At 42.2% G+C, this 12,379-nt stretch overlaps 3 protein-coding genes across 4 annotated transcripts in view; 2 read left to right on the forward strand and 1 right to left on the reverse strand.

The window, feature by feature from the left end:
* The first annotated feature begins 2,137 nt into the window (after window positions 1–2,137).
* On the forward strand, window positions 2,138–6,494 carry srp14 (signal recognition particle 14). Of its 2 annotated transcripts, XM_077238289.1 has the most exons (5): window positions 2,138–2,267; window positions 3,270–3,342; window positions 3,701–3,813; window positions 4,315–4,347; window positions 5,107–6,494. In XM_077238289.1, exons 1-5 carry the CDS (start codon window positions 2,244–2,246, stop codon window positions 5,191–5,193), a joined length of 330 nt encoding a protein of 109 aa, XP_077094404.1. In that variant the 5' UTR covers window positions 2,138–2,243; the 3' UTR covers window positions 5,194–6,494. The 2 variants fall into 2 exon arrangements, with proteins under 2 accessions (XP_077094404.1, XP_077094405.1); XM_077238290.1 differs by lacking the exon at window positions 4,315–4,347 and having other exon boundaries at window positions 2,146–2,267.
* The window catches only part of ppp1r14d (protein phosphatase 1 regulatory inhibitor subunit 14D), a 166,436-nt gene continuing 157,850 nt past the window's right edge, over window positions 3,794–12,379 (forward strand). Inside the window, exon 1 of the mRNA XM_077238287.1 lies at window positions 3,794–3,862. The gene's annotated coding sequence lies outside the window, so the exon portion shown is untranslated. The remainder of the gene's footprint in view (window positions 3,863–12,379) is intronic.
* xgb (x globin) overlaps window positions 5,647–12,379 on the reverse strand; it is a 39,908-nt gene continuing 33,175 nt past the window's right edge. The window contains exons 4-5 of the mRNA XM_077238285.1: window positions 8,317–8,397; window positions 5,647–6,010 (exon numbers count right to left, since the gene is read on the reverse strand). Of these exons, the coding sequence (XP_077094400.1) occupies window positions 5,888–6,010; window positions 8,317–8,397 (204 nt within the window). The 3' untranslated portion in view covers window positions 5,647–5,887. The remainder of the gene's footprint in view (window positions 6,011–8,316; window positions 8,398–12,379) is intronic.

Raw genomic sequence — 12,379 nt, forward strand, 5'->3', positions numbered from 1 at the left:
GAGAGAGAGAGAGAGAGAGAGAGAGAGAGAGAGAGAGAGAGAGAGAGAGAGAGAGATTTGATAGAGAGAGAGATTTGATAGAGAGAGAGATTTGATAGAGAGAGAGATTTGATAGAGAGAGAGATTTGATAGAGAGAGAGATGATAGAGAGAGAGATTTGATAGAGAGAGAGATTTGATAGAGAGAGAGATTTGATAGAGAGAGAGATTTGATAGAGAGAGAGATTTGATAGAGAGAGAGATTTGAGAGAGAGAGAGATTTGAGAGAGAGAGAGATTTAGAGAGAGAGAGAGAGAGATTTGATAGAGAGAGAGAGAGAGAGAGATTTGATAGAGAGAGAGAGAGAGAGAGATTTGATAGAGAGAGAGAGAGAGAGATTTGATAGAGAGAGAGAGAGAGAGAGAGAGAGAGAGAGATTTGATAGAGAGAGAGAGAGAGATTCTCTCTCTCTCTCTCTCTCAATTCAATTCAATTCAATTCAATTCAATTTGCTTTATTGGCATGACTGTACATATTACAATATTGCCAAAGCTTGTGATACATCGTATAATAATAAAGAATAATAAAGTATTATAACAACATAAATTTAAATGTACAAATTAAATTAATTGCAAAAATTAACAGTGTAACAGATTATAATTTCTGTGAACATTTGATACCACAGTGTTTTAACATATATATATATACACACACACACACATTACTGAGGGTCACTGTGGTGGACAGTAGGGAAACACACTGAGGTCAGATACACACACACACACACATTCACCTGCTGTCTCTCAGGCTGTGGCATACACACACGTATCTGGCAGCCAGTGCTGCTGTGTGTCCCTCTCCCAGTATGATCTTTATCTGATCTACTTCAGTCATGGCTGTAAAGTTCTGTATAAAGTGAGTGAGTTTGTTGAAGTAGAGGTCTCTGACTGAACTGTATCTGTGACAGTGAAGGAGGAAGTGTGTCTCTGTCTCGATCTCTCCTGTCCTACACTGAACACACACCCTTTGCTCTCGGGGTAACCAGCTCTTTCTGTGTCTGCCGGTCTCGATGGCTAGACTGTGTTCACTCAGCCTGTACTTGCTCAGGATCACACACACACACACACACACACACACACACACACACACACACACACACACACACACACACACACAGCCTGTACTTGCTCAGGATCCGTCTCTGCTTTGTGTCTCTCACACTCTGGAGATATTCTTCCATTTCATAATTTGATTTCAGATTTCGATAGAATTGTAGTTTACTTTGTGTTTTGGTTTCTTGATCCCAATGTTCCAGATATGTATTTTTAGACTGTTTGATAATTTGGTTTATTCTGATGTGTGTGTGAGACGCAGTGCTGGTCTGAGACTGGTTAGTGTTAGTAGAGTTAGTCGGGTTAGTTAGTCTCAGGACCAGCTGACTGAGGAGACTCTTTTCGGGGTTCAGTTCTTGGGTTTGTAGTGCTTTAAAATGCAGCGTTTCTGTGGGACTTGATTTTAGATGCATCCAGAATTTGAGGGATCTTTTTTGCATATTAATATTCAATAGGAATCGGCCTAATTCTGCCCTACATGCATTATTGGGTGTTTTCCTTTGTAGTTTTAGTATCATTTTGCAGAATTCTGTGTGTAGGGCTTCTGTTGGATGTCTGTCCCATCTAGTGTAGCTCTGATCACTGAGTGGACCCCACACCTCACTTCCATACAGCGCAATGGGCTGAATTACACTATCAAAGATTTTACACCAGATTGGAATCGGTAATTCAGTGTTTTGGAATTTCTTCTTAATTGCGTATAGAGCTCTTCGAGCTTTATCTCTGAGAGCATTCACTGCCACACTGAAACTCCCCGATGCAGTGATGACCAGGCCGAGGTAAGTGTACTGCATCGTGTGCTCTCTCTCTCTCTCTCTCTCTCTCTCTCTCTCTCTCTCTCTCTCTCTCTCTCTCCGATGCTGATGACCGTTAAATCGCGTCATCACAGTCTGTGAATAGGGAGCGCAGTGTTTCCGGTTAATTAATTCCAAATAGCTAATTTAGCATCAACACAAGTTTACTACAGTAAAAGCATAGTAAATCATCCTGCGACGATGTGGATCTGGTGCCGCTAGAGGGCGGTAGTGACGTCATGTGGTTGTGTTTCGCGCGCAAGAAGAAGAAGCGCGTGAAGGGGTGGGGCTTCAGTGCAGCTGAGAGACGTGTTCTAATCATCAAGCTGTCTGTTAGCAGTTCATTCATCACTGAAGATATGGTGTTATTAGAAAACGACGCGGTAAGATCACTTTATATCTCATATTCTGCGTTTATCAGGTGACAATACGCGCGTACTGTACGAGAGATTCAGAGATTTCGTGTTTAATCGGACGGCGACGAGTTCAAACGTGTTAGCAAGCTAAAGCACACAAACACTTCACACTGGATTCTGCTGCTGTAATGTCGACAAACTAATTCATTTTGCTTATTTCAGGGTCGTTTTAAAGTATTCATGTTATTATTTATTGTAAACAATGTTAAAGTCAATGAATGCCTTCATAGACACTTCTGCTTCGTTTTAATAGGAAAAATCAAAGTACATGGTTCGTATTATTATCATAATAAAATGGGATTAATTACCTGACAAAGAGATATTAAAATGAATCAGCAACTTGTAAACTTGAACTACAGCTGTACATGAGCTAAACATACGTTACATGCATTAGTGTTCACATAAGGTCAGATAGATGTGTGTGTTTAAATAAGTTAAAAAAAATTGTCATAATAGGCATGTATAAAGGCATTGATAAATCAAACATTACATTTATAATGTAATCTTTATTTTGGTATTACTATTATAATAATGTTAGCATTATAATTGTATTCATATTAATACAATCCCCTTTATTTGTTATTTTCTGTAATTATTTTTTATTATTTAAATTATATTTAATTGAATATTTATGCATTGATTTTATTTTGTTTATTTCCATAATTGCCACATTTATTTATTTCAACAATTGTTTATTATTTTTTTAATTCTTATAATGCCATTTAAGTTAAAATAACTTCTCTGAGCATATTCAGTCGGGTTATGAGAAAATTTTACTGAAAAAACAAGGGCTTATTAAGTTGTTAGAAATGTTTTTTATGATACACATTACAGTGTGTTTAATGAACAACACGCAATAATTATGTTTTGGGGAGCAGCACTCATTCACTTTTATTAATATTTAATTGTGGAGCATGAACAGTATTGAGGTGTGTGTGTGTGTGTGTGTGTGTGTGTGTTTCTCTGCAGTTCCTCACTGAACTCACGCGTCTGTTCCAGAAGTGCAGGACCAGCGGCAGCGTCGTCATCACACTGAAGAAGTGTACGTCTCACACACACACACACACCCCTCACTCACTTCTGGGCTTTATACTCTAGTGGAGGTTTTTTAATGGTTTAAATTAAAATGATAATGAAACCTAAAATTTTACATAATCTAAAATTATAATGATAAAAATTAAACCTGAATATGAAAACAATAGCTCAAGTTTTCCATGTAATATTTGTATTATTAATTTATTTCCACTTTAATCGTGTTTGTTCACGATAACAGCAGCACAGGATGATGATGCGTTGACATTGTGAGCTCTTCAGTGTTATTGATATTTGAGGGTGTGTGTGTGTGTGTGTGTGTGTGTGTGTGTGTGTGTGTGTGTGTGTGTGTGTGTGTGTGTGTGCAGATGATGGCAGAACGAAGCCGGTCCCCAGGAAAGGCCATCCAGAGACGTTTGAACCGGCCGACAACAAATGTCTCATCAGAGCTTCAGAGGGCAAGAAGAAAATCAGCACAGTGGTGAGAGGATCATACGAGTGTGTGTGTGTGTGTGTGTGTGTGTGTGTGTGTGTGTGTGTGTGTGCGCGCGCGCTCTCAAATGCAGAAATGTCTAAGAATTTTAACACAATTACTCCCTGAACACTCAGTCCATATGGAGGCCCAAACCTGCAGAACACGAATAAATGAAAAATATAAATGTAATAATAGAAAAATAAAGGCGTACATGACTTGACAAAACAAACACAATTCATTTAAATCAATTTAGTCCTGAATTAATTTTTGTTGCTTAATTTTACCCATTTATTTTTTATGTGTTTATTTCCGTATTTAAATATTACACATGTATTAATTTCAACTATTGTTTATTTTTAGTCTTTATTCTCATAGTGTCATTGGTTGAATCAGACTCATAAATATTTGTGTGTAATAAAGCAAAATGTTTTAATTTATTCCGTTCTTGTTGTCACTGGTTTCAGAAACGAAGTTTATTCTTTAACCTCGTCTTAATGTGTCTTTCAGGTCAGTACCAAAGAAGTCATAAAGTTTCAAATGGTGGGTGATATTATATTCACAAAGCTTTATTTATATATTTATTTGATGCTTGCTACATCTATATGTTAAATCAGCTCGATATTAACTTACATTTAAAAATAATCAGTGATATTTTCCCTCATGTTTCTGAATGTTGACTGATTGCACGTACGGTCAAACCAAAAATCATTGAGACTCCAGATATCATTTTTTGTATGTTTTTTTTTTACCAGTGGGTGCAGGATACTATAGCTCATTTATGGTTTTATTCTATTATAAATTTTGAATCAATTTTTTCTTTAATTTATTTATCCTCACTAAGTGAGGAGACCAAAATAAAGTAAACTGTGACATATTAAACCCAATTATTCTTCATACAGTGACTAACGGTAAAATGTATACAAATGTGTGGCCAAAAATGATTCGGACACTTTGAGCTGATCATGTTTTTTCTTTAATAACTAATGCAGCTTTTTACACCACAGACTGAACAACATGAAGCATTGCTTGGTGATTGGTTGAGCTAAACTGGTATTATCTAATTGTGTAGTTAAATTTAACAGCTGACAGATATTCAACATAATTCATGTGTGAGAGTCTAACAGAAGGACGGACAAAACCAGTGAAAGTTCTTGTCATATTTTATCACCATTTTCTAAACTATAGTGAATAAAGTGTGATAATATGAAACATGTTGATGGCGTCTGAATATATTTTGGTTTGACTGTATATGTCATTGCGTTTCTGAAAAGAGTGACCGTAAACCTGTTTGTGTTCCAGGCGTATTCGAACTTGTTGCGAGCGCACATGGACGGCCTGAAAAAGAAAGACAAAAAGAGTAAAAGCAAGAAAACTAAAGCCACATAGTGACGGACAGTATTGGAGTGAAAGACAGGTGTGTACGATTCATTCAACACTGGCCAGTGCCACTCCGCCTTCCCATCAGCCCCGGCTGATGCCAGTGACATCATCAGGAAGAACCTGCCAACGGTTGACATCTGCTGCTCCAAACCAAGGAAACCACATCTGATTCGTCTTTACGTGATTTAATGACCGTTTTCAGTTCGTTAGGATGCAGATCATGTTGCTCTAGAATATATTTGTTTATATTACAAGCCATATTTTGATCTAAACAGTGTTTTATATGGTGATTGAGTGAGTGAACCAACATCACGGTCAGTAACTTTCTCCTCGCGTTCAGATCATTTCTGTTCTCCACAGTCTATTTTCCTTTTTGAAAGCCCATTTATTGAAAGTCTTTTTTTTTTTTTTACATAATTGCTGCATTTTCTTATTTGAGATGAACGAAACTACCCTAGATTTGCAAATAAATTTCATTTATTAAGTTTGACATCACTAATCATTGGTTCATCATCGTGAGAAAATCCCAAAGACTCCAGAATCAGATCCTTCAACAGAGACGTGAACACTATGTACTGTAAAAAAAAAAAAAAAAGTAAAAAAAATGAAGAATTGAAATAAATACATTATGTACACAACTAAGCCACATCACGTAAGGTTTCTGAGCGCCGTGTCGATGTCGAACACACAGCCTGTGGGTTTAGATCATGGTGTTCCTCTTGTCTGGTCTTTCTTTGGTGGACGTCAACATGAGGTTGCGTTTGGTTTTCTCTTCTTCCAGATAACCGTCCTTCATGATCCCGGTAACGAACTGGAACAGAGTCTGGAGCGGGAAAACAAATGACATAATCCCACTGTAAACATGGTATATAGAACACATGTGCATCAAGTATTTAATCTAGATTTATTCTGAAATGAATCGTTTTAACTGGTTGTGTGCGGTAGTTCTAATATTCTTCACAAAACATTTGTTAAGGACTATTTATTTACTATAAGAAATGGTTTCAAATTGAAAAAATGATTATTATTTATGACGTGAGTTTTGAACCTGGTCATTTTTGACTGAAAATATTTAGTTTTTTAGCATTTATTTTCTTCATTGGAATGGTATGAAACTTGGTAAAGGTTTTGGCACTTGCTACGTGAACACACATCGTGGAATAATAGTCACTTGTGCTCCTCGCGGTCAAAAACTAGCGCATTGGAAACGAATTTCCTCTAGTGGAAGCGTTTGGTACTGCAGCCGAACACACTCTCACTGAAAGATCAGTTTTTGAGATGTCAATAAAATTTTGAACTTGTTTAGGATTTATGGCCTTTTTTTCTTCTTGCATTTTTAGAGTAAAACCTGTTTTTGGAAATAAACATTTCAATCAAAAATTTAAAGTAGTATTTTTGTGCATATTTTAATAACAATAAATGTAAAAATCTGTAATTTTTTTAAAGTTCACTTTTTTACACTTCAATAATCTGCCACGTGTCATCTTTGAAAAGAGATCAAACTTCAGTCTGTTGCTCCAAAGCATTCAAGATTTACCACAGTTTAAGTTGGAAATTACATTTTTAGGTCTATGCTCTAGAAGTGAATAAATGTATTATAAATACAGAGTATATAAAGCTATTTTAATATTTTGTATTTTTAGGGGATTTTATGGTACTAAATGATATCAAACTAAAATATAGTACATTCATTTAATTGAAATAAAAACAATTTCTGGTAATTTTTGACCGACACGCGAAGAACACCAGAGGGTTAAACATCAATCTACAAATCCAATAATTGTTTGTAGCACTACTGTAGGCACTCAGAAGGTATTCAAGATACACTTTATTTGTTGTTATTGATTATAAAGGCCTTTTTAACTATTTTCCCGTCATTTCTGTCAACTCTTCGCTGCCATTGACGGAATTTTCTGTCTTTGTGTTTTCACTGTTGTACGGTAGGGGGCGCTGTTACGCATTTTCTGAAAGCGTTGCTTTTTTGTGAAAACCCACATTCAAGTGTTGACAAAAAAAGAATGCATGAATATAAAATCAAATGGGTTTTGTTCTTTAAAAGCAGTGGCTCTGTTCTTTCTTTTAATGTATTGTATGTTCAGATATAATTATCAAAAATGCTGGCAGACAACTTTTAAAAAAACGCTGGAGGGGAAAGAGTTAATAAATCGCTATTAGTATTATTGTTTATTATTTATCTAAGCATTACAACAAAATACATAAAATAAATGTCATTATATAAACATTTCTCATCAACTACATTGAGAAAATGATTGCAAAGCGCTTGCTATCTTTTAGGATTAAAAGGATGGAAAAATATGTTAAGATTTACCAGTGATCTTAAGTGATAAGATTTTAATTTGTTGTATTAGACATGGAAACCTTGTGAGCAGAACAATAATCATCATAATAATCTGATCATCTCTTGTGTTGAACTGTGCAAAAGGTGCGTTTCCATTACAAAGTTGCACAAAACTTGTGAATTTTTCTAAATGCCGACAAAAAACTTGCAAAATGACGGTGTTTCCATTAACTGATGTTATGCAACTAAAATGTAATTTTTTCCTCACGCGATCAGTCATTCCAAACATCATGTCGACGGATGGCTCCACTGGCCATTATCATTAATCGAAGGAGACGTGCGTGTGTGTGTGTGTGTGTGTGTGTGTGTGTGTGTGTGTGTGTGTGTGTGTGTGCGTGCGTGCGTGCGTGCGTGCGTGCGTGCGTGCGTGCGTGCGTGCGTGCGTGCGTGCGTGCGTGTTATCCAAGCATTAATGACAAGGAAAGTTTCTGGGAGTTTCTCCCTCATTTCTGCTTCGAGGTCTTGATTTTGGCATTTCTTTGAGCTTTTTTATTTTGTCTTTTATGAATTTAATAAAGAACTCTGTCTCGTATTCTGTCCAAACATCGCGTCTTCTACGTCAGGTATATGGCAGTGTTGCGAAATATTTATTTTTTGAATTGCCTGAAAAACCCCCTCATGCGATCGTAAAAACATTTTTGCGCTAAATGGGAGTTTTTGCGCAATTGACGTGTTTCCATTGGGCGTATTTTCAATTCGCAATTTGAAGAGTAATGGAAACTCGGCTAGTGTCAGACATCAGCAGTTTCTGTAAATGAATAAACTTGTACCTTCCAGGCCTGCTCCAGTTCTGCTGTCCATCGCTCCTTCAGGATCGGCTGTACGGCACAGATGAACTCGGCTCCCACGTACTGAAACACACACACACACACACACACACACACAAGGTCAGAACTGCTGGCTACAAACATTTGAACTTGAACTAAAATAAACTGAAATCAAATAAAATATTTTACTCTTTCCGAGCCAACATGTTTGATCAATTGCACAGAAGTTTCATGGCCCCCAGAATTTTTGTATTAATATATGAACATGCAATAAATCAAAAGAAAGAACAGAGCAAAAAGACATTTTATTCTAGTTTCATACATTCTTTTTTTATCAACACTTGAATGTGGGTAAGTTTCATAAAAAAAAGCAATGTTTTGAACAAAAAGCTGAGAAAATCACATTTGTTTTCAAAGACTACAACATGTGTCAGCAATGCTTTTATCGCTTCATGTCTCTTGATCAGGAGACTCTCTTTCAGATGTTATGACACTAAAAAGAAATAAACAAAAAAGAATTAACAAACAAAAAAAGGGACAAATTTCTGAAACTCTGACAATCTTGTCAGTGTTAGGTAACTTGATTCACTACCTCTGTATTTTCTTCTACTGTATTTTCATATTCAATAAAATTTTTACTTATTTTTATTTATTCTGTCATCCATTGTTGTATGTAAGGGTTGTATGTAAGTGTTCAGAAATGATTGTTTATATTTTTGTTATTTGTTTGGTTAAACAGCAAAAAAAAAAAACGTTTTTTTCGTTCCGTTACATCGGATGACGACGAATGGGGTTTCGCTTAGAACGCCTATCGACGTCGAGTATTACAAAACGAGCCAATGGCAAAGAAATGCCATGGGTCTGCGGAATTTGCATAGCGTATCTCCGCCTTACCTCGTGGGTCTAAAAAGAGGACGCCGGCAACAGGCAGATATTTTTCTTCGCTGAGGAGCCAAGACTGAGCTCAGGCGATCCTCGCGGTACAGCGGAGAGTGGCAGGAAGACGTAACTTTCGTTGTCACTCCGAGTTACGTCGGATGACGACGAATGGGGTTACCAGTCTAATCACGCCACCTTCTCAGCTGTCTTCCAGTGCCCTGCGTAAATCTGAGATCCCTGTCGTGAGACTGGCACGGACGAAGGACTGCTATTTAGCCCAGGAATACCAAGGTACACTGGGGAGCATATCCCAAAGTTTAGGGGAAATATGCAATTACTGCCAACCCAGAGGGGGGGACTTAGAGAATACACATATGACCCGAAGGAGACATATGGAGAACACTGGGGTGTCCAGCCGCAGGTGGAATATTTCAACCCCAGGGGTGGCAAGGTGGCTTGCCAAGGGAAAGACACATGCTCAAGAGGCTTACAGTGGAATACACATGTGGGGGTCGCTCAGAGGAGGGACCATGCACACGGGAGGCACCTAGCCGACGCGCAGGCAATAGACACTGGCGCCGACGTCAGGAGTGCTGGAGGAGCTCAGGGCTTTCGGGGAAGCTCACCTGAGGAGAATATCGCACGTATCCAGTCCGTGAGTGGAATGGCGAGCAAGCGAAGACACCTGAGCGGGTCCGGTACTAGCTGGTTGAAGCGAGTACACGAGAGGACACTGGCTCCACTCGGAGATTATAGAATCTGGCAAATGCGTTAGGTGTCGCCCAGCCTGCAGCTCTGCAGATGTCTGTTAGCGAGGCGCCATGCGCTAATGCCCAAGAGGATACCACACTCCGGGTGGAGTGGGCAGTCACACCAAGGGGGCACGGTCGACCTTGCTGCTGGTATGCCAAAGTAATGGCGTCCACTATCCAGTGAGACAACCTTTGCTTTGAGAGAGCCTTTCCCTTCAAGCTTCCCACCATAACAGACAAAGAACTGGTCTGAGGTCCTGAAACACTGCGTCCTGTCTACATAGGCGCGGAAAGCGCGTACTGGACAGAGCAGTGCAAGGCTGGGTCTGCCTCCTCCAGGGGCAGCGCTTGCAGGTTCACCACCTGGTCCCGGAAGGGAGTGGTAGGAACCTTGGGCACGTATCCAGGCCGGGGTCTCAGGATCACGTGAGAGTAAGCCGGCCCGAACTCCAAGCACGCTTCGTCAACGGAGAATGCGCGCAGGTCCCAGTCCCAGATGGAGGCCAGTGCAACCAGGAGCGCTGTCTTCATAGACAGGAATTTAAGCTCAACTGATTGCAGGGGCTCAAATGGAGCACTCTTCAGGGCAGTTAGAACCACTGAGAGGTCCAAAGAGGGAACGAGAGGAGGGCGAGGCGGATTTAGTCTCCTCGCTCCTCTCAGGAACCTGATAACCAGGTCGCGCTTCCCCACCGACTTACCTTCGATGAGGTCATGGTGTGCGGCAATAGCGGCAACCTAGAGCTTCAGGGTGGAGGGAGACAGCCTTCGCTCCAGCCCCTGTTGAAGGAAGGAAAGCACAACGCTGATCGAGCATCTCCGGAGGTCTTCTCGGTGAGAAGAGCACCAGCTGACGAAGAGGCTCCACTTCAACGCATAGACGTGTCACGTGGACGACGCCCTAGCCGAAGTGATGGCTGCCTCGTCCCATCGAGGAGCCACACGTGGAGGTTCCAGAGATCGGAACGAGGGTGCCATAGGTGGCCCCGTCCCTGAGGAAGAAGGTTCTTCCTCAGAGGGATCGGCCAGGGAGGTGCTGTCGCGAGGAGTACTAGTTCGGAGAACCAGGTCCGGGCGGGCCAGTACGGCGCGACCAGAATGACCTGCTCCTCGTCCTCCCTGACCTTGCGCAAGGTCTGCGCAAGAAGGCTCACTGGGGGAAACGCATACTTGCGGCCCTGCGGCCAGCTGTGCGCCAGAGCATCCGTGCAGAGCGTGCCCTCGGTCAGGGAATAAAACTGGGCGCAATGGGTCGAGTCGTAGGAGGCAAACAGATCTATCTGTGCGTCCCCGAACTGGTCCCAAAACAGCTGGACGCCGTGAGCGCTCGTAGGCTGCACAGTTCAGGGCTCCGGGGATATAAATGCGTTGTCGATATAACTCAGGATGCGAACCCCGTGTTCCCGAAGGGGAACAAGGGCAGCCTCGACGACCTTCGTGAAGATGCGAGGAGACAGGGCTAGCCCGAAAGGGAAAACCACGTACTGGATGCCTGCCCCTGAAAGAAAACCGAAGGAACGGTCTGTGTCAAGGAGAATAGAGACATGAAGTAGGTGTCCTTCAGGTCGATCGCTGCAAACCAATCCTGGGCCGTATGCATTCGAAAATGCGTTTGAGCATCTTGAACGGCATCCTGTGAAGGGAGCGGTTCAGCACGCGCAAGTCCAGGATTGGCCGTAACCCACCGGTTTTCACGGAATCACATAGCCGAGCCTGATGGTCCGCGCGACCCAGCGGGACAGACGGGGAAGCTCTAACCAGGCTCCCAGGAACTGAACCAGCGGGATCATGCGAACCACAGGCGTCCCCCCGGAGGGGCAGCGAAGCGGAGTAACTGGCCCAGACGTGGACGGCATAGCGGCCCGATGTGGGGGCACAGTTAGCAACCGCGCCCTGGCAGAGGGGCCAGGGGAGGACCAGGCTGGTCGTCCCGCGGGGGCCTGCTCTGCCAGGGGTCTGGCATCAGAGGGGGACAGGGGCGAAGTGGTCCGTGGACGGCACGCCATGTCAACCACCTCTGGGACAGAGGGGGACGAGGAGAGCACGGCTTGTGGGCGGCGCTCTGTGACGTCCGAGAACTCTGTGCTCAGAGACGGGAGAGTCAGCTCTTTGGTGAATAAGGATTCTTCCCCGGCCCTCCCCCGGGGAAAGGAGTGGTCCTGCTACCAACTCCTGGAAAGAACTGAGTCCCATCTCTGAGGAGCCCAACTCAAGAGCGCCGGTTAACCCGGCGTGTAGCGGGGTGCGGGGCTGGAGAGGACTGTGGCGTCCGACCGCGGCCTCCAGAGCCGACCCGGGTGAACGGGAGGGCGCCTTCGGCGGTGGGCAGACCGAGGGATCTGAGCGGACGGCGGGGCCGTCGGGACAGAATCAACCTCAGTCTGCTCATGGGCGGCTGAGAGCTGTTGGGCAAGCCCTGAACCGCACCGCCGAAG

The sequence above is a fragment of the Siphateles boraxobius genome, unplaced genomic scaffold (genome assembly GCF_051911475.1).
Source record: "Siphateles boraxobius isolate OS27281-9 unplaced genomic scaffold, OSU_SipBor_1 22, whole genome shotgun sequence".
In the NCBI taxonomy this organism is placed as follows: Eukaryota; Metazoa; Chordata; class Actinopteri; order Cypriniformes; family Leuciscidae; genus Siphateles; species Siphateles boraxobius.